The following is a 26,928-nucleotide window of genomic DNA, read 5'->3' on the forward strand; positions in this document are numbered from 1 at the left end:
AGTTTATTAGGTAAACTCTTCCAGATAGAAAATCATATGTAAATGTTGTTAAAATCATCATCAATCAGTTTTTCAGGGTTTCCAACAGGCACTGACTATCCATTACAACTGCTTTAATGGACCCCCTGACTGGTAGTGTTTTTCCCCCTAACTTTAACTGAGCATTATTGATTCTCACAGGCAGACCTGCTCCTAACAGCCTCTTTAGTTCAGAGATGAAAGGTATGTTACATTTCCAGAAATTATTGTCTCCTTTATTTTTAGCAGATGCATTGTGCTTTTATATGACTAAACACCTTCAAAATGCTGTACTTTAGAACAGGACGTTTAAATGCTTCTTCTGGTGCCTCCCTGCTTTTTCTTCTCCTAACACACCTGATTCAACTAATCTGCTCGAAACAAACTTTTTCAGAGTTGCAGTGAGTGTAAAGCAGGTAAAATGTGAATCTAAAATGTGCTGGGCAGGGAGAGTACCAGGACCAGGACTGAAGAACACTGTTTTAAAGTAGAGTATTAGTATCCTATAATATTCAACTGTACATGTAACATAGAAACCTGATTAAATAAAAAGATAATTACGTGTTTAAACTGATCTGATTTTTTTTCTGTTGGATTGTGTTCATAAAACACTACACAAAAGTGTAATACCTGTCCTTATATAAAATATAAGCAAATATATAGCTTATGTCAGTGAGGTACATGGCAGTGTATTAAGCAATATTCAGTAAATATACAATGGCAGAACTGGACATTGTGCAGTGGAGCTAAACAGAGTGTCCAAATGTGCCTGACATGCTATTCACTTTGTTGTACAGTTCACTTTGTTTACAGTTGTACTGTTAAAACCTGAATAAAAACAGACATGATTGGAACCCCAATTGACTACTGGCTAAGGTGCACAAGACATTTGATACACTGTTAATTATAAGGGCGATACAATAAAGAGTTTCTTAAATGGTACAATATTTGGGTCCAAACAGAACCCCTTTATAAAAATGAATGTGAAGAACCTTTTAATGATGCAGCATTGATTTTCTTATCAATTTAAAGATTCTTCCCATACATTTCACTTTTATCACAACATCATGCAAAAAACACTAAACACCAATATGTGTTTATAGAACCAAAATGTGTCTTCTGTTTATGTATTACTAAAATAACTGTTTACATTAGAAAATGCAATACTCACACACATAATTGAGTTTTGGAAGTGTGGACTCAGGTAATACATAATAGATTTTTTTTATTATTTACTTTATATGCAACATCTTTCTGAATATATACAATAAGTACTGTCAGAATACTGTTTGATACATTTGAGTAGTGTAGCAATACTGATGCCAATATTCAAGCAGCTTAGAATCTTGTAGAAGATTGTTTTGTATTTGTGCTCAACATTAAAATAATTTTACAAACTGTGGTTTGTTTGTTTTTTCTTTTTTTTCTTTTGCACAACTATTTAGGCTATGAAACTGTGCAGGTCCCGTACAAAAATATAACATACTGAAAATATATTCCAATATATTCTATTTACAACATACGGCAGTATACTAGAGCACATTGCAATGTATCCTGTGATCTTACCTTTTAGGGAATGTGAGGTGAACCTGCTGTGAATATAAAAATGTATTACAAATTCCTTCTGGCACAAGGAGTTGGCAGATTGAAAGACAACACTAAAACTTTGATAACCATGCATTTGTGGTACAACAATATAGGTTTGATTTTGGCTTCTCTGGCAAAAAAAACTGGTGCAATTATTTGTGTAGACGTTTGATACTGTGAAAGATACTGTCAGACCAGTAGATGGTGCTAGTTTCTCAGGAGCCAGGAGGGGTTTTGGCTACTAGATCGAGCAAAGTAGCCCCACCACCAGGGCTTCTCCTGCCTCTCCTCTTCCTGCCCAGATTGTCTCATACTATAGCGCTCCAGCTGGTTATAGGGGTCAAATCGGTCATAACTGCCCATGGATGGGATCAGGAAGTCATCAAGGTCTTGATCTAATGGAGCCTTTTTAAGTATGAAGTCCACTCTTCCAGCTTTCCTCATGTGTTTAGGGAGGTGGACCCTCTTCATGGCTTTGGTGTAGCCTGGAGCTGAGGCGGTCACAATATGGATTCCGGGTGTCAGCAGTCTCCAGTAATCGCCTTTTTCAGCTAAAAGAGCAGGGAGAGATGCATATTGGACAAAAAGGCACTATGGCTACGTTCACATTAAAAGGCTGTAGTGACTCAAATCAGATTTTTTGCTCAATATGGCTCATATCTGATTTTTTAATGGCTGTGTGAATGTGCCAAATCACTAGGTCACTTTCATATGTGGTCCTAAATTGGATACTTATCGGATCCATGGACATGCAACATGTATGTAAACGCTCAAATCCGAATTCATGGGCTTTTTGCTTTTGATTTGTGGCAGAAAAAAGCACATGTACTACCTGTTGTGATGTCATGCCTGATCCCTTTGACCGACACAGTGGCTCGTTTAATGCCACGTCCATCTTCATCTTTCACAAAACCTTTTATTCCCTTATGCACCTGAAATGTACAACAATAAACATAAATACTGTAAAAAATAAAGTAAAGAACCAAACTGAGATCTCGTAAGCTAGTTTAAAAAAAAAAGAAATCCTAGATACCACCTGCCTCTGTGATTCTGTGTAATTCCATCACTAGTTTGTTTAACGCAATTAAACACTGATTTGATAGAAGCAGGTGTTGGATGATAGGTTATAAGTAATCATTAACTCTAAATCTCTAAAAAAATCACAAACATATCTTATTTTAATATTAGTGTTCTGCTGAAATAAATGCTGAGAGCTATTTCATTTTAATTTACATAGGTGTCTGAAACATTTGTACAGTGTATATAGTTTACACTGCCTGGCCAAAATAAACTGTTGGTGCAGTTGGTCAGGTCTAGGTTCAGCAACAGTATGTGCTGAAAGAATGAGGTCAGCTGACTACCTGAATATGCTGAATATAGACCAGGTTATTCCATCAATGGATTTTTTCTTCCCTGATTACACAAGCTTATTCCAAGATGACAATGCCAGGATTCATCGAGTTGGAATTGTAAAAGAGTGATTCAGGGAGCACGGGATCATCATTTTCACACATGGATTGGCAAGTGTTTGTGATGCTTTTTTTGGCCGGGCAGTGTACATATCAAACATTGCTTAATTTATTAAGTAAACGAAAGTATTAAGATTAAGATTTATTTATGCAGGAAGACCATACCGACTCCAAATAAGTGAGAAGAGCTTCTTTATTTTCCTCCCAGCCTGTATGTAGGTCCTCCTCGACTGGAAATTTGTCACAGCCCAGTTCAACTGTTATCTCAAAACAGTTAGTGTGAAGGTAATTGAAGTCTGCCATACCTATCATGAAACAGAAGGTCAGGATGTACTTCATACTGAGAACCACCCTTTTTAGAGAGAAGAGATAATATAGAACATTTTAACTTTACTATAACATACTTAGTCCCTCCAAACAATTCTTAAGCAGCATATTTATATAGTAATTCAATAATATTCTTAGTGTAAAGACTGTAAACACAATTACATAAAATCTAAAACCTTTCCTCTAGATCAATGGGGGTATAATACATTATTGTAACAGACCAAAGCAAATTACTTTCACCCTGCTTACCTCCTGCTATGCTGTACCATTCAGCCCCATTCACAATGCCCCCTTTATCAACAAAGTTGGCGCCGCACCTGTCTGTGTCGTGGTTTGACATTGTGGCATGAGCATTTGCATATGTTCTGGCTATCTGCTTGAATACCTGCAATTCAGATGTGTTTTGTGTGGTTGGTACATAATTCTGTCTTACTGATGTAAGATATTGTTAAAGCAGCAGCAGCATTTGGGAGGGAGTAGCTTGGGGGTTATCTAGATCACCTGCTCATCTGGAGTCGGAGAGAACATGTTAGTTTCCAGTGGATGCTTTGAGAAGTCATATGGGTAGGACACCACCAGATCTCCCCCGTGAAAATTAGCTGACAGGACAAATGGAATAGATCGTATCCACTTCATAACAGCATATGTCTCTGGGGCAACCTAAAAAATATATATGCACAAACAGTTACATATGTTACACTGTGCAGCAATCAATTCACACATTTAGGATCCACTAACCAGTGTGTTCTTTTGTATCATCTGTTGGATCAGTTTAGCAGACATGAAAATGGAAAATTTTGGTATGCTATATAGGGACTAAACCTGACTATTTTTCTTTTTAATTAAAATCTCAATTTAAAATGCTGTGTAATCTAAGTCTATGCTGAGCTGCTGTTGTAGTTAATTGCAACAAGGCAAGTAGGTACTTTTTGCTTGATTACAGAAGACTTCTAAATGCTAAATGATTTCAAGAACTCACTAGGGTGTGTCATTTTTTAATAGGTACTAATTTCTCACACCTGGACATTTCCTACAGTCTGAAAATTGAATTCAAGCTTTGAGCCATCCTTAAAGGACATGTTTATAAATATTTTGGATGAGATGAGAGATGCAGAATCATAACTAGAATGGAAAGAATCATGTGGACTGAGAGGGTACAGTAGTATCAGAAGATATTACACAAAAATATCTTAGTTATTCAGTACTTCCCGCATCACCAGAGTTAAATAATGTACTTAGCAACATTGAGCCTGCAGCATTGAGCCCAAAGCAGCCACTATTCCCCATTTTACCTGTCATTAGTGCATCAGAATAATACTGAAGCTCTTATGGTAATGTTAACACACTACATAATGCTGCTTCAAGAATGTAGTCCTGCTAAGAATATACTGCAATGTATCTGCACACTGAATACTTTATACTATACTATACTAGGAACGTACCTTACCAAGCCAGTAAGAGTCAGGAATGGGAATATGATCACTGCGGAAGCGCTTGAGCCTACGCCGATTATAAACAAGGGAAGTCAAGTCTGGGAAGTTCCGGTTGAGGTCTATGTTCTGGGCATTGTAGCGGCCACCTATTTGCCAACTGAATCCAGCATCCTGTGGATTAAATATCAAAATTAGGATTTGGTATCTATGCTTCTATTGCAATATGTAATAACTTCTGTAAATTGTTGTGTAAAATCCATGAAGACATTATAACTTCAAAGGTCTTTAGTTTCTCACAGAAATGTTTGTGAAGTAATACCAAACTACGTAATATGCAAGATGCATTGCTTTTCCTCACAAACTTGCAGAATAGGTGCCACAAAGAAATGCAAACCCACTATTGCATTACATTTCACTTTTTTGAAAAAAAAAAAATACAGAAGAATTAAGAATTAAAATGCAATCAGCTCAACGGCAATGTATTCCATCCACTGTGTGGCCCAACGAATGTTTAAAAGCAAATCACAATGCACAAGAATTGCATTTCGTGATATGTAATCAGTGTCCAATAACAAAAAGCAATGCATCTTGTAAATTTCATTAACATTTTTCCACGGTAGTGTTTGCTTTTCAATTTGCCTCTAATTCCTCTCCATACATAATAACCTAAAGCAAGTTAAATGATATGATTCAAATGGGAGAACAAATCTGCTATTTTAGGGCAATCATCACAGACATAAAAGGCTCTTCTTGGCCAATTACATAAAACAGTAGCAAATGGATAGTCTAGCATCTGTGAAATAAAGTTCATAGAGTTAAGAGTCTCTCACCTCATCATAATCTGTGTCAAAACCACTCTGTAATTCAGAATAGGCTAATTCGTAGCCGTCAGGGTTCATAGAAGGCAGAATGTGGATGCGTGTGGTGTTGATGAGAGTCTGGATCCGGCTGTTTCCCAGCAGGTACTCGGAGCACAGGTACTGAGCCAAGTAAATCAGTAGCTCTCTGCCCATGGCTTCATTTCCATGCATGTTCCCAATGTACTTGACCTCTGGCTCCACTTGTCAAATGACAGAACAGAGTAGGAGTCACTTTTTTTTGTTGAGAAAAGCAGTATATTAGAATTTTATTAGTGAGTGGAAAGCCAGTGGATTTTCAATGTGGAAGCAGCTGTCTGGCAAGGCTGTTATATTAATCATATGGTTAGCATTTAGGTTTATTCGAATTTGTAGGCGTTTTTTTTGTCATGACAGTATTATCAGGATTAGTTTGCTATGCAGAGGAAAGATGTTTTAGAAAGAATAAGAAATAACATATTTAGGTAGAGCTAGATACTATAATCTTACTTAATGCTATGATTTTTTTTTATTGCTGAAATTCAGGAGCTCCACACTTACGTAATACATGTTCTCCAGGGTTGTTTGAAAACTCGATTACCAGCAAGTCTCTCCTTTCAACACTCTGTCCGATGCTGTATGTTCTAGAAATGTGGGAACACTGTTCAGCAGTCTTCTTCAGGATGTTGAACATCTGTGTATTGGAGTGATGGGTGAACTGGATTATTGTTGAGGGCTCCATTGTTGTAGGACTGTCCATCACTTCATGCCTCTCTGAAAATGACAAAGGTTACACAAGTGTTACACTATGTTTTTAGATGCGTGAATTATACAGCTCTAGAAAAAAATTAAGAGACCACCTAATAATTGTGAGTTTTCTTTTCAATTTTACCAAATTGAAAACCTTTGAAATATAATCAAGAGAAAGATGGATGATCACAAGCCATCAAACCAAACTGATTGAAATGATTGAATTGCCAGGAGTGGCATAAAGTTATCCAAAAGCAGTGTGTTAGACTGGTGGAGGAGAACATGCCAAGATGCATAAAAACTGTGAAAAACTGGTTATTCCACCAAATATTGATTTTTGAACTCTTAAAACTTTATGAATATGAACTTGTTTTCTTTGACAGCTCTGCATTTGTTTTTTGTAATTTCAGCCATTTCTTATTTCATGCAAATAAATGCTCTAAATGACAACATTGGTAATTTTACTCAAACATATACCTATAAATAGAAAAATCAGAGAAACTGATTCAGAAACTGAGTGGTTTCTTAATTTCTTCCAGAGCTGTATGCTAATGCAATCAAGCTAAAACCTTGTATCCCTCTTTTTGCTCATTTCATGGTTTGACATAACATGAATCTGGCATTTGTTCTTTATATTTTATCCATATTTCATGGTGAATGGACCAATAGAAATTATTCAGAATGACATGTAATAAAATATTTTTATTCTGATTCCAATGAAAGATAAGAAGGGGTTTTCTTTCTCTTGTGAAGTTGCAAACGTGGAGATACAACATATTTTTGTTGGAGAACAATAAAATATAACTTGTATATGAAAGAGAACTGCCATGGTACTTTTAGACTGGTATGTGTAAAAACTGTTTTATGTGGAAAATAAGCCTATAATAGGATTTTGCCTTTGATATTTTATGTATAATTGTATATTTTAGACCATTTCTAATTGTTTGTTTATGTTGGTTAAAGGTTTACACAGTACAATAACTATGATTTTTATTTTTTTTAATGGTTGTGAAGTTTAATAACTCAAAAAAAAAATCTTACAGGTCTTTATAGAACACACTCATTTAACATTTAAAGTGGTAGTGGGAAAAGTAAGTAAGTGAACCCATGGAATCAAAATCTGGCTGAATCCCTTCAACTAGCAGCAATAACCTCAACCATGCACTCAATGTAGCTGTGGATTAGATCTGCACATTGCTCAGCAGGAAATTTAGCCCATACTTCCTGGCAGAACTGCTTTAGCTCTGTCATTTTCCTTGGACGCCTCAAGTGTACATCTCTCTTCAAGTCATTCCATTGCATCTGAGATCTAGGCTCTGACTTGGCCACTCCAAAAGGTGGACTTTGTATTTCTTAAGCCAGTCTGCTGTGGACTTGCTCTGCTGTTTTGTGTCATTGTCCTGTTCTATTATCCAACTACTATATCAGAGGTCGGCAATTAGTTTTGGCCATGGGCCAGATATTTTCCAAGCCACAAAAAAAAATCTGTTTTTGGAAAAGCAGGTAAACCCAAGAAGAAAGAAAAAAAAAAAAAAAACACTCAGCTCCTCACGCAGGATCAAACCCATGTCACCAAGATTGCGGTCCAATACACTACTGCTGCCCCAGCTGGGTGAATTGGGTTACAGCCAGGAAAAAGGCATTATAAGGAGGTATGGAGCCCTAATGAATGGAAACTAATGTCACGTTGAGCACGACAGAGAGACAGAGGAGGCGTGTAAACTAAAGTTCGCCAGAGAAGAGTTTTAATTTTTTCATTATCATTCATTATAGTTCAAATAATCTCACGGGCCAGATCTTTCATGCTTGTGGGCCACATCTGATGACGTTCACTCCACCATTACTTTACGGTTGGAATGGTGTGTCTTTTTTATACCAGATATAGTGCAGCAATAGTACAATCTCTCATTTCTCCACAAAACATTTTGCCATTGCTATTGTAGAGTGTCAACATGCTCTCTTGCAAACTTTTTCATGCATCGACAGCCACCCTGCTTGTTCAATGTTTTATAGATTTTAAACTCATAAACACAGATGTTAGCCTGTATCAATGATACCTTCAAATCCCTGTCTGTCATTCATTAATTAATTATTGACTGGGGACCCACTTCTGGGCAGAGTAGCCACAGTCCCAACTTGTGTCCATTTGTAGATTTTTCAGCTTCATGTAAATCAACAATTTATCATCATAGATCCTCTGAAAGCTTTTTTTTGGTGCAGCATGGCTCACTTATGGGTATTCTTTTTGTGCAGAGCATTTTTTTTTTTGAAGCAATCAGTTCTGGCACACATCTTCAAACTAACAGGTTCTACAGGTATGATAACAATTAACACTAATTACCTCTTTGCGGTCATTACACCACAAGGGTTCACATACTTTTTCCATTAGCACATTATATTTATCAATATCTTTGACTTGAATGAAGATTAGATCAAATTTTATGATTAATTTAAGCAGAAAACCATTAAATTCCAAAGGGTTCCCCAACAGTTTCTTAAGCCCCCTAATTTCTAGGAGTGCAGCATCACTGGGTAACCTATGCACTGTGAGAAATGTCCCAGATCCCCATCTCCAATACATCAGCCAACAGACGCCTGCTCCAGCCAGCATCACTGATATTAATATGGGGAGAGAGGCCATCTTCCCACCCCCGGGAGAGCATGGCCAACTGTGCTCACTTGGGCTCTGGCTACAGATGGCAAAGCAGCATGACACAGGATTCACACTTTTGAGCCACAGGCCATAGTGTCTGTCATAACATCTTGGTCTGCAGATCCACTCAGAGCCCTCTTATAGGGCTGCTTATTAGAACATGGCAGTGTGTGTAAGGCTATTTGCGTGCCCAAGACAAAAGCATTTGTTGGTAAGACAGGCACAAATTGAATATGTTTAAAAGCAATGCAAAACAAAGCCTAGCTGCTCTTTCAAATGTCATTTGAAACAGAATACTTACAAAAAAAGTACCGGTAGATATTATAATATTAACCTTTTGATACAAAAATTCCAAACCATCTCTCTTTATGTAACAGCCTCTGGCAGACATCACAAACGAGGTTGCACTTTAAATAAATAGATAGATCTAAATTGCTACTGACAAAACACAAGAACAAAGAAAAAGGAGGAACAAAGTTTGCTGCTTTCGAACTGTGACTTCAATCAAACATCAGAGGCTTTCAATATGGGAATAATTAAGTAGCTGAGAGGCTGTGCCAAACATCTGCTTGTGTTTCTGGCTGCTTTGGAAGTCTGCAGTTTGTAGTTAGACAGTAAACACTGTTCTCAGGAACAAGGATTGTCATAGGAGAAAACAAATTTACAGATTTAGATAGAATATGTTATGTGTTATCTACAGTGTAGTAAGAATCAGATTCATGACTTCAGGTAGAGAAGTAGCAGAAATAGAATATAGTTTGCATTAGAAGAGTTTAGATTGTTTAGACAATAGATTTAGAGTAATTTATATAAAATTATTAATCTACCAATCAGTACAATTCCTGATAATGAAATCAGACTAGGACTATGAGTTTAGATTTAGAAAAAAAATCTGAATCTGTAGCCAGCTTGACTGGCTACAGCCAGCTTGACTCAGTGTGTGCTTCAAATTGACTACTGGTCTTGAACTCTTGAACTTGTGCAGCTGTTCTTTATATCCAGAGCTACTTAATGCCAGAATATTCAGAAATATCAGCATATTCATAGAGGTATTTAAGAAACGTATTAAACTCATTATGTGTTGCAGTATGATCAAGTAATGACCAATTGTGGGTACCATTACTTATTCTACACCATTCTGTTTAAGAAGAATGTGGGTACACATATGTGAGTATATTGTGTTTACACATCGTTTTCTTACACATATACAAACTGGAGATCTTCAGGCTCCCTTTCCCCCTTCAAGAAACATTTTTTTTTTACCTCATTACTTGCCATAACTGCCCATGGTACACAAGCTATATGCTGAAATGCAAGAATTGATTTATATTACCAAAATAAATTAAGTTCACCAGACAAAACTTGAAATATTATGGGTTCGTACTGTCTACAATAAAAAAATACTGATTTTGGTACATCTGCATTTTCCTTACTGTCCAAGTGTTTTCTAATTAGTGGTTGTACAAAAATACAGACATACTAACAGTGATTCAAACAAAAGTACTTTGTGTGCTTTTCTCCATTACCTCTCAGGCCTTCCAGGGGGTCATAACAACCCTCCTCTTCACTGACGAAAAAGCGGTCACAGTCTAAGAAGTACGGCCAGGCCATGTTAATGCTCTCAAAAGCACGTGCACAAGCTTTGTGCACAGACTCGCAGGTGCTGCGACAGGGCTTTAGGATCTTATAGTTCTCACAGCTTGGTGCTACCACAGAACAGCCCAGCATGCGGATGTCTGGAGAACACTCTCCTTTCAGCAGCGAGTCGACCACACTCATCAGCAGATACTCTGTGCTCGTCTCCACCTCCTCACGATTCCTGTGGTCCAGGATGTTGGGGAACTTGGTCTTGGTGTAGGGCATGTCATCGCAGTAGGACAGTGTGATGTCTGCACATTTGGCTAAAATAGTGAAAAACAACAGGCACAGGTTATATTTAATATTTAATTGCTGTTATATCAAAACCATATCTCTAATCTCTAAGATTCTCACTTTTTACATATTCTGTGCTATTACCTAATTCTTTAAAGAAATAAATAAAAAAGCTTGTCTTTACACTATATGAACATTGTATAATGATTGTGCCAGTAAAATGCTTAAAGGTGTTTACATCAATTTATTGTTAAAATGTAGGTTTGTAGTTAAAATGTATTTTTGGCTTCTCTGTAAACTAATATAAAATATCTGTTTACTCTGAATATGCAAACAAGTCAAGCAAACATCATCTCTGCAAGAAGTATGCTGAGGACCTTCCTTTGCTCATTGTAGCCAAAAAGCTCCAAGAAGTCAGTTTTTCAGTCAGGACTCAACAGGACCTGTTTCCAAAATTTTAAATGCATCAGCCTTTTTCAAATGTTTTCATCTGATCAGCCATATTTTGTGGGTGTAGCTGCACAGTAGAACAGTGCACCACCACTCTGTGAAATCTTCCTAAAGGTCTTTTTCAGTCAAAGAAATTGGGGGAGGGGGGGTAGTTTTCTCTGATAAAATAAGCTTGACCTTCACTGTTCGTGGTAACTGTCATTTCTAACTGCATAACCAATTAGGAAAATGTCTCCTTAATGACACCTTCTTTTTTCATGTCCTTTTAGTCTTCTCCTGCTTTGTGGGTATTAATTATTTTTATTTTCAGCTGCTTAGAGGAACCCATCACTGCGTTTATAAAGCTTTGAATTTTGTATTACTTGGCCTTTCCTAATAATGGTTAGGAATAATAAAAATAAAACAGTAATAATACACTATTTCTGCTTCGAAAGTAACATATATATTTTTAGTTTGTAGTCAAAACTATCAAAACAGCAGGTACTTCATCATACACCATCATATAAATTGTTCATTTTTAACAGCACTGACAAATATATATGCATTTAGCTTTATGTTTAATGTGTACATCATTTAAATATCAGAACAGTATATTACATCAATACAATCATTGCCTAATGTAAACGAAAATAACTTAATTTAATGTCTTATTTTTCAGTGTAGTATTAGTAATAATCTCTTTATCAAAAAATCTACATCAGCTATCTATTATCTACTTCTGTCAACATTATTTTTCATGCCTCCATGTAAAGCAGTGAGCAGGAAATTGGAATGGCTTATCCAGGAATAGCTGCTACATGGCTGTCATATTGTTTACTTACTAAATGCATTTTACATAATCATACATGACACTATTTAGCAGAAAACTCCTACACAATATGTCTTCAGTGCATGACTAAAAAGCTGATCAAGATTGAGAGCTGTACATAAATCAAGATGTTTCATAATAATAATAATAATAATAATAATAATAATAAATATAATAATAACATTACGTTTGTTGAACGTATGAAGTATTACATTAAAACAGAAGCAGGACTTCTAGTTAACTACTACAATTTAATCTCTCCTTTTAAATGAATATATACATATTTTATAACACAATCGATCTTCTGGACAGCTGCGCGAGGTGAATCCCCAGAAAAAGTGTCCATTTTGTCTTTCATAAAGACCTAATTTTAAAATAGAAACTAAGAGCTAGACATTTCTCAGGCTGACATGTCACAGATTGTCTATCCAGTTAGAACAGTGAGCACAGTGAACCTGCTCTGAGTGCCAAAATCAGGCTGGAGACTTTATTACAGCATGTACTATTCTGCAAATTTCCCCAAGCAAATTAGTATACATTCTTAAGTATGTACAATTGCCTTAATGGTGGCAAACAGTGATACCAGTTTAATATTTAAAAATAAGTAATACTTACGTTTTTCATCTTTCGTAGCTTTGCAATGTCCTGTAAAACAAAGAGAATGATTATTATTATCAGGTCTGTTTCTAGATATAAGTGATAAGTAAGAGAAGCTTCTAAATGTATATCTTTCTTAGTAGGTGATATTACTATGATATTATATATGTTAGGTATACAATTAAAATATAACTTTTCACTGATTACTGCTTTACTGCTTCCCTTCATGTGCAAAAAGCCTGTTCACCATGGATAACACAATTTAATTATCTGATTACTGTCACTATGTACAATATGACTACCTATTTACTATTTACTTGCAGTTTAAATACTGTTACCTTGTGTGCTTTATCGTCAGTAACTCCTTTCCAAACACCACACCACCATGTTCTCTCTAATCTTATAGTTTGTAAATGTATAAATATCTTAAATATTTTTATTTTAGTTTTTAGATTTTTATACTTTATTTTTATTCATATTTCTTGTATTTTGTATATTTAGACACACAAATATTTCCCTGACACTGGTCCTGTCCTTTGCATTGATGTAATAATGCACATTCCCCTGTTGTGTTATTAATAAATGATTATCTTATCATATCTTATCTTGCCTTTAGTTAATTTTAATATGAATGTACATTATTTGGTAACTCTACTCCCAGCATTTTTATGTAATTCAATAAATACAAAAAGTTATGTAGATGTGATGTAGAACGTCATTATGTTGTAAATAAAATTGCCGTCCTTGTATATAATAAACATAACAAATATCTGCCAGTCGTTTACTGTAAAATTTACATTACAATGTAAAAAGATATAGCACTGGCTCCCCAGGAGTCTAGTTACAACCCTGTATATGGATTTATAAAACTAGATGACATAAATGAGCACATACTATGATCTCAACCTAACTGTAATATATAACCTGTTAAGGGTATACAATAATTTATCTTAACCAATTCCCAGTTTCATCATATAGTCAATGACTATAGGTGTGAGAAATGTGATATAGAACTACAGTATAATTCTGTAAATTGGGTCTTGGTGCTCTTATTAAGTTACAGTAAATAGGCTGGTACTTCTGTAGCCATTGGTTTACTGTTTTTTACTGATGTTACCCCTGGGTGTCCAGAGGTTCAGTCACAGCCCTTTTACAACATTAGATGGAGTTAAAGTGCACATATAATCTTCTCAATCTGACTACAACATACTGTATATAACCTGTTGATGGTACAGATGTTGTGGCAATATATACAGTATAGTGTACTTAGTGATGTAGATCTTCAGTATTTTTCTTTATATAGGAACTGGTTATATGTGTAAAGTAAAAAAAAAGCTGTGAATAGTTAATAATTCTTATACCAGTTCTCTACACTAAAATGTACAGTATTTGTACAGTGTAAAATTCACCCACAAACTTGTCTAATGTTTTACATTTTGATTCATGTTGATGGTTACAATAATAAAAATCTGACTGTAATATTACATGCTGATGGTTTTCAGTTCCAATCCAGATTTATCACTGAATAAAACAAAGTCTATAGCTGCTTACATACAAATAGGCATCAAGATCAATGGTAGAAAAAAAATAAAGATGAGGTAGTTATTAATAAATACTGTGTTTTGTGCAATCTCAGGCTCTGACTGAAGTATGTATATGAAGTAGGAAGTAAGAATTGTAATGTTATAGTATGTACAGTATTTTTAACAGTGTAGGAAAGGTGTTAAATTGGGACCAAAGATGTTAAGCTTTTACATTTACAATGAATGGTTTGAAAAGGCACGTTCACTAATAATAATCTGTCTGTAATATAACTTGTTGATGCTTATCAATTCAGCTTAATCAGTTTGATTACTATATACCAAGACTAGTCAAGAAATAAGCCTTAAGATCATTGATATTACCCGTTAATTTAAAAAATATAGTAGGTAAATATATACATATATTCTGGGATTTGTTTTTGTCTTTCTGAAGTAGACTTTGTACAAAAACGTGTAATGTAAAGTACTGTGATGCAAACCTACTGTGTTTAAGCCTTTCAGACCCTGCATCCATAATAATGGACTTCGTGTTTTGTTGCACATTATACTCTTTGAGAGCTTTTGTCCATCAGAATAGACCATGAACCAGCCAATGAACAAGGTTATAAACCAATGAAAGGTTGCTTGGCCCCGCCCACTGAACTGGAACAACAGTAGAGGCAATTGAGGCATTAAGGCAAAGCAACATTTCATTTGTAAAGCTTTTAAGTGATTTAGAACACTTTTAAATAATTGTTTTATTGTTTATGGTTATGGATTATGAAAATAAAAAGGTCAGTATAAAATATAACACATATTTCACATTATTAATACATACAATAAATATATAGATTTAATTAATTGGGTGTATTTGCTATATAGATTATATGGTAGAAAAAAAAAGATCTTCCTTTCTGTGCATTACAGATAAAAAACAGCATTCTTACATTTGTATCTATCACTGGAGATAATTTAGGTGTGAACGGGTTAATATGTAAGTAGGGGCTGACTGCTGTCAGTTAAAAAAAATCGTATACAAAAAAAAAACAGTAACAACCCTGTCTATAGTAATGCAACACTAGATGGCGTTAAAGATCACTCATAGTCGTCTAAATCTAAGTATAATATAACCTGTTGATTATCAAGTTTCATCACTGTAAAAAAAATAGCCTGTTGCTTCTAACTGAAAATAAGCATCAAGCTCGATGGTAAACACACAAAAATATATTAGTCTCACTATTATAACCTAACTATTAGTGTTTCTTCATTGTAAGTACAGTGTACACTCACTGTGTTAACTCCCCTAAGTTCCCTACAGCATTCCGTACACTGAAACTCATAAAGTTCCAAACGTGAATGTTCATCTCGTCTTATTTAGCTACAGAATGTAGGTGTTCTGGGTTAGTTCTGGAGATAAAACTAGCTTATTTTAAAAGTGTATTTTCTGCTTCTACAGCTCTGTTTCAACCATTTTAACCATTCAAACGTGATACAACACAGGCTATGATTTTTTTGTTTTCATTTGTGGTCCATCAGGATTAAACCTTAAAATATTTTGCAGGCATGTGCCCACAATAATAATAAAATAATTTGGTACCAATATCCAGAAATTGGTCTCTTATGGGTTAATTTAACACTGGCAAATTTACTGTGTGTATAATTAGCTCTATAGTGTATGAGCTCAGAGTCTAACTGAAGTCTTTACACAGCTATTTGAAGTAGACAATATTGTGTACAGCATGCAGTTCACTGACCTCTAAAGTAGTTTCCCGGTTGACAGCGAGGTGGGGCACTGAAGACAGCTGTCAGCAGTGTCTTCACCAACAGAAAAGTCCACAAAAGTCTCATTTTGGTCCAGTTTCGCTCTGTTCCGTCCCGTTTTCAGGCAGGCAGAGAGTGTGCTCGCCCTGTTTTCACTGAGGGAGACACTCAGAGCTTTGCTGCTGGCTCCTCACACTCAGCAGCACTGTGCTATCAGATTACACAGCAGAAGCAGAAAGGATGGAGAGAGCTAATGAAAGTGTGGTGAACTTCACTGTCCGGAGTTTCTTGTTTATTTGAAGAAACCTGGTCATTCTTGGTCAATTACGTTTTTTTTTTTTATTTCCAGGCTAAAAGACTGCAAACACTGTCACGCCGCCTGATCAGTTCAAGATGGGGAATGAGACTTTATTAGCCTGGGACTTGTTTATGGAGCTAGATTAGCCTGAAGAACATAGCACAACCGATTTAACTAGCTACAGTGTGAACGCATTATTAGTGCAGCTTCTGTGAGAAATGCCTCCAGGTGCCAGTTTCCCCTTTTTATAGTCTGGAAGGAAAGAAAGCTCGTAAAGTGCACAGTAGCCTTCTCTGTCTTTCAACACTGCCAGAACAATCCAATTCCTCTGGTAAAAAAAATAGATCATTCCCATGAATTTTGAGGACTGCCTTAAGGTCGCTAATGGCTGCCATCTGTCCTCGTGCTTAGCTAATTTAGCCAGCATGCTAATAAAAAGCTCTGACAAAAACACAAAGAAAAGTATGTACTAAGATTTGTGTAAACGTGTATCTAATAACATAATGTGTCAATCTTATTAGCTAAATATCGCGAGTAAGCATTAAAGCAAAAAAACAACAACAACAGTCTTCCCCCTCAGAGGGTTCAACATTTTTCCTCTCAGGGTTAGGCTAGTTGCGGTCTGAGGAACATCAACAAAAGAAAAATAAGAGCAAAAGCAATAAAGATTTCTAGACTGAATGATGTGGTACAGTAAACCGCCTATTACAAACTATAAAATGTCAAGTCCTGGCCTGCAGAACCCTTCCACTAAAAAGGCAACCCTCAAAGCTGTAAGAAAACTTCAACTATTCTGGCTGTTTCATGATGTTTTAGGTAAAATGTGTGCTGCTTATATAATTATGGTATTCAGGTTTCTATACAGAGCACAGATCTGAATGTAGTAGTTCAAGTTAATTGTTTTGTCAGTAGACATAAAATAATTTAACATCAGGTTTATGTTTTATGAGTGAGTTGATGAATAAGTATTCTGACATATTCTGCTTTTTGCCCCCCTACCAAAAAGAAAGAAAGAAAGAGCATTTATATCATTCTGCTATTGTCACCCTTTGTTTTTCAGTGGGAAGTAATGCCACTGAGTAATGGAATAAAACTGAAACAACCAACATTAAAAAGGTGCAAATATTGTAATAATTCATAGTCCATAGTTCATAATATTTAATTATTGAATTAAATGGTTGCAATTTTTTTAAAATCTGATTGGAGTTTGTAAAAGCAGTTTTGCTGTCTAATTCTGTGCTTTATAGAAGTTTAATGTAATATGTTCTTTTACATTAGTCTTTTCAAGCATTTAATCAAGGTTTTCTGCAGTGTAAAGGTTCTTACAGATAGAAACATATATCTTGGTCCAAATGTTAGTAGGTTAATATGTTCCCTGGGGTCAGAGGAGATGGCCCAGGTGTATCTATCTATTTATTTATTTATTTATTAAAAAATGTCCTTGCTGAAAACATTAGCTTAGCATTAAGAATCATTTGTATTCTAATTTATTGCACCATGTTCACAAAAAAACAGTACATTTGCAACAAATCTGGCACAAATACAGTATAAAGCACTTCATTGGTTACTCCATTAGTTCAGAACCCCTCACACCACACACCTGCCTCACTGAATAAAACAATTTAATTTACACTATAAATGTCTTATAGTCACATCAAAATAGTCACATCAAAAGTCTGACATAGTTTACCTATAGAAACACGACTTGCGTGCACAATGTGCTGCTGTAAAAGAATCTAGCACATTCAGTTACAACAAGTTTATAGGTACTACAGCGTGATGTTCCACTTTGGCTCTAATAGCAAATATATCAACTTGTCATAATAACAAAGTGCAGTATTATCCAGTGACTGATAGGCTTGTGAATGAGTGCATTCACAATGAATTCATGAGCAGTTGAACAATGAGGCCCACTCTTAAAACAAATAATTGACCAGACTGTCTACCAGTAGAAACACCAATGGAAATGACACATTTCTTTCCCATTAAAGAGCTCCAGTGCCTCCATGTTCACGTTATGTGTGCTCATGTCTTTGGATCAAGGTAGATTTCCAAAATGTAACTTTCATAAGACAACTTATTCTAAAATGCCATCTTTGAAAAAGGCTTGTCTCACAGAGGGAATGATGACAGCGACTGGCAAGGTCTTGATGCCTCTGATCTGTGTATGTATGTGTCTCTGGGTCTGTGGTTGTTTGCAAAAGAAGTACATAGCTTGTTAGTCATGTATTCTTTGCTAATGTCCATGTTTATAACTGCTGTCTGCACTGCATATGCCTGTGTGTACATCAAGCAGTCAATAACTCCAGCTGTATCCAGGTGATTATTATCATAACTTGCTCTGCCTCCGTCTTTCTTTCTTTCTTCTTCGTTTGAAGTCAAGGCAAGGGCATTTTCCAGTTTCTACAGTTGCCATTAACTGATTCTTTGAAGAGAATAGTCATTTTCTGTGTCCAGCGAGCTGTTATGTCCAGAGGAGGGATATAAGTCTCGTTTCAGCAGTCGATTGGCCACTGTTACTAGGACCTTCTTGTACTGTTGGCGCAAGAGGGAATACGCAAAGGGATCAGAAGCAGCCTTGCTGTAGGTTAAGCACTTGCTGACAATGCCCCAGTACCGATTGATATCCACAAAGGGAAGAAGTTCTGTCAGCCTAGAATGCAGAAAGCAAAAACTATTTTTAAGCTCAGCAGAGAACAGGACAGACATCATTTTCATGACGGTAATATTAATTAGCCCAAAGAGAAGACACATCTGGAGAAACATTATCACAACAGCATAACAAGTTACACTGTTAACTATTACATTAAGGAATAATTTTAATGCTAATAGAACCTGATGAGAAGTGGGATACACATATCAGGCAGCAAGTGAACAGTCAGTTCATAAAGTTGATGTGTTTGAAGCTTTTGGTTAGACAACTGGGTCAGAGCTTCTCCAAAACATCAGACAACTCTCATGGGGGTTCCGTGTATGCAGTGGGGACAACACTAAAAATTATCCATATATTATCCATATATCTATAGAGGGACAACCAGTGAACAGGTCATGGGTGCCCATGGCTGACTGATGTGATCCATTGATGCCCCTTCTTGCAATTTACATGATTAAAGAATCTAATCCTAAAGTGTCAGTAGCATATTTTAGAATACACCTTCAATGGTCTTGTGGAGTCAACATTAGTAAGACCTACACAATATTAGGTGTTAATACTATGACTGATGAATTGATTTGAAATTGCAAATTATCGATAGACCACTGTGATATTTTAATGCTGTCATTTATAAAGTCTCAGTTTTTGCTGTTGAAAGAACCTCTACTTATTGTAAATGGTTCCATATCAGTTATATATTTTTCCAAGAGAGAAACTGAAGGTTCTAATAGCACCTGCTCATTCATTTTTACCCACATTGTAAATGAATACTAAAGTCATCCAGACTATGAAGGAGTGCATGAGGAATCCTGTAGTAAAGAAATCATGTAGTTAAAGCATTTGGGCTCTTTGAGGCTCTTAACTTGCGGTTTCAAAAGCTGGTAACTCTGATGAACTGTTGGTCTTCCTTTCCTGGGGCAGTCTTGATGAGAGCCAATTTGATGGTCTTTGCAACTGCACCTAAAGATACTTCCAAATAAATAATTTGGACTGACTGACTGACTCTAAGCAAGAGGAGCCTACTTTGAAGTATCTATTTATTTATTTTTTCACTTCTTTTGTACTAAATAATTCCATATGTTTTCCTTTATAGTTTGGATGACTTTTTTATAATCTACAATGCAGAAAAATATTAAATAAACACCAAATTTAATCTGTTTCCAAACTTTTGACTGGTACTGTACCTTAAAGTTGTATACGGTTTAGGCTAGGAGAAAAAAAACATTTTGCATGTCTAAAGGATATAATATGGAAAACAAAAAAATGACCTATATTGAAAAAAAGAAATAGTTGTTTAAACTCGTTTCATACAGAGTACTCATTTTTCAAACGTCATGCAACGTTATATGTGTACAGGATTTATTTAGAAGGCAGATTTTGTCTAAAAACGCTTGAAAACATTGTAATAACCTAATATGAGTGGATGAAGCATATGAAATGAGGTAATACATATATTATTTGCTTATACAACTATAAGCTGCTGCGATTAGATGAAGATTGGAATATCTATCTTTTTTATTTTTTTTTTTTAATGAGATTTGAGGTTATGTGTGTGTTGGGGGTGGAGGGGCAGATATTTTACAAGCTGGCTTTCACAATAGCCTAAGCGTGAAGGTGTTAAAGACATCATCATCATGTGCAAATCACCAGAGTAACAGAAAGTATTTGTAGACCCGCGTGTTATCACCTCTGCTGCGCATCAGCTATTCTTAGGCTTTTTTATGATGCTGTTTGCGTCACATCTTCGTTCAATTAAATGACGCCACTGAGAATCACCTTATTATAAGCGGTTCAACTTATTTATAGCGATTGTCTGGAAATCAGATATTTTGTAGAGCTCTGCTTGGAGCGCACAGAGAATGGAAAAATAAGTGTGATTGTAGTCTCAGGTGTGATGGTTTATTTTCCTGTAAGCGATATAACCTACCTGGTTATGACGTAAGGCGCGAAACAGATAATAAAGGATCCAATAAAAATGCTGATTTTCTTGGTGGCGCGCTGTTTTCTCCTCTTCTGTTCGGCAAGGCAGCGTTGCTTAACACTGCAAGAATAAGCAGCAACAGGAGAACACCATAAACATCATGGAAACTGTCCTGTATTCTTGCTTTATGAAAAAGTCCTTTTAAAAAAATATATAGGTCATATTATTTTACTACTTCATATATAGATAACTTACTCAACATTTTTAGCAGGGTTTCATTATTATTGTCGGTCTAAGTTAAAAATAGCTAGCTAGTTAGCATAGCGACCTATACTAATAGGTATATACTAGCTTATGTTAGTTAAGTAAGCTAGCTAGACAGTTGTCAGGCTAATTTCAACATGTTAACTAGTAGCTAAAGTTCATGTATTCTGTTATCAGGCTGAAAAAAATATAATATTCAGTTGTTCAGGCTTTCATCTCACATACATCATCACATAAGTTTTGTGGGTGCCCATCCAGCAGTTAGCTAGCTGAACTGGGTAGCTACCAGTCTGGCGACCTAATTTTAACTGTGCTTATTATAAGACTAGTAGCTAAATTTCAGGTATGCTGTAAAAATTATAGTTTTAGATTTAGTTTTAGGTTTAGTTTTAGTTTTAGTCTTTTGCTAATTAATGTCACAGAAGTACCTTTTTGGAGTCTTTGATAGCCACCAAGTAGTTATAAACCACACAGCTCACATAACTCCACTCCTTTTTTTTACAATTACAAAATGTGTTTCATTTTTTAATAATTAGCTGTTTAATACTGTTAAACCTTATGAAATCGATATTGCAGTATATATGTATCAGATATGCCTCAGTAAAGGCAGTATATGTACGTATATTTTTCCATATATTTACTAATTCATCTTTTAGATTTTTGGATTTTGAAAATTAATATCCGTTTCAGCAGAAATTTCGACCTATGTAATCTATGTTTCTTTAATTTTACCTCATTGAAAACTTCTGGAATATAATAAAGAGGAAGATGGATGTTCACAAGCCATAAATCCAAGCTGAACTGCTTGAATTTTTGCACAATGAGTGACATACAGTTATCAAAAATGAGTGTGTAAGACTGGTGGAGGAGAACATGCCAAGATGCATGAAAACTGTGATTAAAAAAACTGATATTTACCTAATATTGTCTTCTGAACTCTTAAAACTGTATGATTATAAACTTGTTTTCTTTGCCTTATTTAAGGTCTAAAAGATCTGCATCTTTTTTTTCAGCCATTTCTCATTTTGTGCAAATGAATGCTCTAAGCAATATTTATATTTGGAATTTGGGAAATGTTGTCCGTAGTTTATAGACTAAAACAACAATGTTTATTTTACTCAAACATATACCTAAAAGTAGCAAAATCAGAGTGTTTTTTACAGACTAACTGTAAAATAACAGAAATGTTCCATCTAATGAAACTACCAGTACAAGTTCCTTTTTTTACGAAAGGATTTTTTTTACAGTGCACCATTCAAGACCAAAACACTGGGGCAATATATAATACTGCATATAATTGATGATTACAGATTGATGATTATAAGCCAGAAAGTGATGATGAATAGAGGTAATGTATGATGTATATACCTTGGATGAATGTCCACCAGCAAAAAGAGGGTCTGCATGGTGATGATGTCGATCCTTTTGCAGTGGAATCGTGCAACTTGCAACACCTTCAGGTAAGTCACGCACAAAATGAGCAAGGACAGCATGAAGCTGGTTGCGTGAAAAACGACGGTGAAGACGGTGAACTTGGTCCGCGCGCTCTCCTCGGTCAGCTGCAGCGTGCACGACGCGTAAACGTGGCTGTAGTCCACCCAGGAGAAGAGCAGCGCCACCAGCGAGAAGGTGAGCGAGTGGAGCCAGGCGTAGCACACCAGCACCAGCGCGTCCCGGTAGCGCATCTTGCTGGAGTAGCTGAGCGGGAAGACCACCGCGACCCAGCGGTCGATGCTCAGCGCGGCCATGCTCAGCATGGTGTTGGCGGTCAGGAAAGTCTCGAGGAAGCTGACCGCTCGGCACAGACAGTCTCCGAACGGCTGCTGATCCTTGACGATGCCCACCAGGGTGGAGGGCATGTTGAGCGTGGCGATCAGGATGTTGCAGAAGGACAGGTTCATGGTGAAGATGCCCGGCACCTGTTTGCGGATCTCGCTGCTGTGGACGAAGCATAGCAGCACCAGCAAGTTGGACAGCAGAGAGACTATCGCGACCACGACGATAAAGAGCGCCAGCAGACTTTCTGCAAAGTCCATCGCAAGTCCACTTTAGAAGGTGTCCACGCCTGGGGATGGAGAGCAGCACGCCGAGGCGCGCATGGTGTTCCTCATGAGGCTTCACTTAAGAACAATCAGTTAACTCCCTGCAAAGTGCATAGTGGTGGCACAACTGGCGGAACTGGCACAAATCAGGCGCACATGTAACGCTGCTGTCCAGGGTGCTGTACCGCGGCGGCTTTACCCCCTGATCTGATTGCGTCCCTCTGTCACGTTAAACCTGGAAAAGCGGTGCCCGGCGCTACCGGCGCGCTGCTGCGCTGCTGCTGTCCAGGGTTCTGAAACTCGCTGTACCGCGGCGGCTTTTTTTTTTTTTAAATGATAAACGTCGTCATGTCATGGCGTTTCTATGAAGATGGTCTATTATCTTCTTATTTTCTGATGTTTTAAGGCTTATTTCCTGCAGGTTCCTTTATTGCAAGATGATGTCCTCCTCCAAACCTTGATCTCCTGACGTTCCGCTGCTCCTCTCTCAGCGCAAACTAACATACTCTCACAGAGCTACTGCCAAGCTCCCGAGCACTGTGTCCTCAGATCATGCGCACAAGATGATAATCCACCGTGGGAGGACACAGAAAAAAGGCAACAGGCCAGATACACTCCGAAAAGCAGAGGTGCCAAAAACGAGGGGGGCTCTCTGGAGCGAACCACTTCTGGTTCCCTTCAGAACCTTTCAAAGGACAGTTTTTTACAGAACTATTTTTGTAAATGTCATGTGGTTGTGAGTGGGAGGCAGCTTTTTAAAAATTTAAACAGTTACAATACCACTTAAAGGTTTTATCTAGAACCATTAGAATACAGAGAATATAGTTCTGTAAAGCTTTCAGTACTACAAAGGTTCTATATAGTTCTGAAAATGGTTGTACAGCTTTGGGAAAAAAATGAGAGACTACTTAAAAATAAGAGAAAAGTTTCTTTTATTTTTCCAAATTGAAAACCTTTGGAATATAATCAAGAGAAAGATGAATTATCACAAGATATCAAACCAAGCCAAACTGCTTGAATTTTTGCACCAGGAGTGGCATAAATTATCCAAAAGCAGTGTAAGACAGGTGGAGATGCATAAAAGATGCATGAAAATTGTGATTAAAAAACAGGTTTATTCCACCAAATGTTGATTTCTGAACTCTTAAAACGTTATGAATATAAATGTTTTCTTCGCATTTTTTAAGGTCTGAAAGCTCTGCATCTTTTTTGTTATTTCAGCTATTTCTCATTTTCTGCAAATAAATGCTCTAAATGACAATATTTTTATTTGGAATTTGGGAGAAATGTTGTCAATAGTTTATAAAATAAAACAACAATGTTCATTTTACTCAAACATATACCTATAAATAGCAAAATCAGAGAAACTGATTAAGAAACTAAAGTGGTCTCTTTTTTTCCAGAGCTGTATATTGGAACTGGTGGGTTATATAGAGAATATATAAAATTGTCACTGTACTCTAAAACATTACTCTAGCAGAACAACTATTTCTATAGTTGACAGTTGTAGAAGAGTCAGACAATGAACAATGTAAGAGTTTGATGGTTCTTTTAGTTGTCAAGAATTACTGGAGGATTACTGATGTGTTAATTTAATGTTAACTAGATTTATGTATTATATTTTATACAAATATAATAGTGTTCCATTATGCATTTCTGATGGTCAGAACACATACAAAAATCATAAAAAAATTACAAAAATCATATAAAAATGCCCATTAGTTGATCAAAATGGTCAAATTGCTGATTTATAAATTTCAACTCCCCACAGAGTTCAAATTCAATTCCCTACAGAGTTTAAATTTAAAATTAAATTTATACCTATTGTATTCTCTCTCAGAGGCTCTTAATTTTGCTTAATTCTCAGCATGCTCTGCAGGCAATGTTATACTGTTTTTGGGGTTATGTGAGATTTAGTTGTGATGGTTCCACTGATAGAGTTTTATTCACACTCTTTGTGTTGGGTTGCACGTTGGATAAGGGTCTCCACTGGAGAGTTGGTGTATTATTAGAAAATTACTGCTTAATTGGCAGTACGTCATGTTCCCACCTGTTATAAATAAAGCTTGTCCAGAATAAATAGGTAATTTATTCAATATAGATACCAATAATAGTAATATTATAAGTAATAGGGTGTTAATTAACAAATGATTCAGGAAATAATACGTATGAATATACACAAATATACAAAATAAATGAAAATGAACACTATTCAGAGTTGAAAAAACATTAAATTAAAACTTTTGTTATAATGTATTAACACTAACAAGTGTTACATAGAGTTTATATATGACTCAATATAGAGTTCATATTTTACACTATCAGAGTCTAGGATATTATGTAGGATATTAGATAAGATAATGGTGGTTCTGTATATAGGTTAACCATTGCTTCTATTTAAGAAGCCCTGAGCAAGCCCTTTTTTAAGTATATGCACTGGGTAATGTCTGGAGTTCAAGGATGCTCATCAGCCCTGGCCCCTGCATGCTAATGCATGAACATTAAATGAAATGTGTAAATAGATCTGCTTCCATGGGTAAATTATTCACAACCACTCCAGAGAAATCATAGCACGACTCTGAGCTAAATTAAGAAGCTACAGAGAGCATCGAGTTATAGGTCATGGTTGATCTCCCACACTGAACTTACCATTTAACACTCTCTCACGTATTTATTTCAATGCCATATGTATCACGACACACACAGGAACACACACTCAAATAGATCATGCCGAAATAAGTAATAATATTTTCTACATGTTTTCATTTTTTAAAAATAATGTTTGTAAAGAACTTTTGTCTGGAATGTACTTTAGATATTTATTTGTTAACTTAGCTACATAATACTTATATGACATATATTTCATATTCATCAAAAATATATTATTTTTTACTTGATATGAACAATAAGAACAACATTCTTGAAGAGTTACAGTCACCACAAGGAAAAATTACACACTCTAACCAGACATGAGTCAAAAGAATAATTTGACTTAAAACAACAATGGAACTCATTTTGATTCCCTATAATACATTTTTAAAAAAATATTTTTATTGTGTTTGAATTGTGAGGAATAAAATGATTCATTCACAATTCTCTTTTTAAATAGAACATGTCAGGATGAACATTTTAGTGTTCGTACATTTGAAAATGAAGCTTAGTGCTTGACTTACATGTACAGATCTAGGAAACACTGGTATGGAATCTTTACATTATGTTTAAGGTCTTTAAAGACAAAAAAGCAAGACATATCAGTTCATGTGAAGTGCACTGAAGTTTGTACTGATGGAAAACAATGGTTTTATTCATCTAATACATTGATTTAAATTGTTTCCTTCAGTATATTTAACTGAGGTGCATGGCTTGAACCTAACAGAACTACACTGCACTATACAGTCCAGTATTTTGTGTGATGTAATGGTTATGGGACTTGGATATTTATATCTATAGATATTCTGTGATGTTGTGTATCCTAATCGATACTCAAGCGCACTTGTGAGAGAAACCCGATGGTTATTGACAGGCGATTCATGAACAAATCATTCTTTTGAATGGACCTTTTTCAGTAAGTGAGGCAAATTGATCCATGACTACAAAGTCAAAGCTTTTCTTTTCAACCCATGTACAGTCAGAAAACTATTAATAATAAAGTCTTTTACCTGATGGGGA

At 35.9% G+C, this 26,928-nt stretch overlaps 3 protein-coding genes across 5 annotated transcripts in view; 1 reads left to right on the forward strand and 2 right to left on the reverse strand.

The window, feature by feature from the left end:
* The window catches only part of rpl34 (ribosomal protein L34), a 220,970-nt gene that overhangs the window by 112,217 nt on the left and 81,825 nt on the right, over window positions 1-26,928 (forward strand). The window lies entirely within an intron of this gene.
* LOC103025203 (carboxypeptidase Z) lies at window positions 1,422-16,369 on the reverse strand. The gene is made up of 11 exons (XM_007255047.4): window positions 16,075-16,369; window positions 12,819-12,848; window positions 10,600-10,974; window positions 6,232-6,444; window positions 5,665-5,894; window positions 4,844-5,005; window positions 3,903-4,061; window positions 3,651-3,786; window positions 3,240-3,379; window positions 2,438-2,537; window positions 1,422-2,156 (listed from the first exon to the last, which is right to left on the reverse strand). Exons 1-11 carry the CDS (start codon window positions 16,166-16,168, stop codon window positions 1,813-1,815), a joined length of 1,983 nt encoding a protein of 660 aa, XP_007255109.3. The 5' UTR covers window positions 16,169-16,369; the 3' UTR covers window positions 1,422-1,812.
* Window positions 17,851-23,904, reverse strand: gpr78b (G protein-coupled receptor 78b). The gene is made up of 3 exons (XM_007255049.4): window positions 22,586-23,904; window positions 20,960-21,073; window positions 17,851-19,032 (listed from the first exon to the last, which is right to left on the reverse strand). The coding sequence occupies exons 1-3, from the start codon at window positions 23,251-23,253 to the stop codon at window positions 18,795-18,797; spliced, it is 1,020 nt and encodes a 339-aa protein (XP_007255111.1). The 5' UTR covers window positions 23,254-23,904; the 3' UTR covers window positions 17,851-18,794.

The sequence above is a fragment of the Astyanax mexicanus genome, chromosome 8, assembly GCF_023375975.1.
Source record: "Astyanax mexicanus isolate ESR-SI-001 chromosome 8, AstMex3_surface, whole genome shotgun sequence".
NCBI classification, from domain to species: Eukaryota; Metazoa; Chordata; class Actinopteri; order Characiformes; family Acestrorhamphidae; genus Astyanax; species Astyanax mexicanus.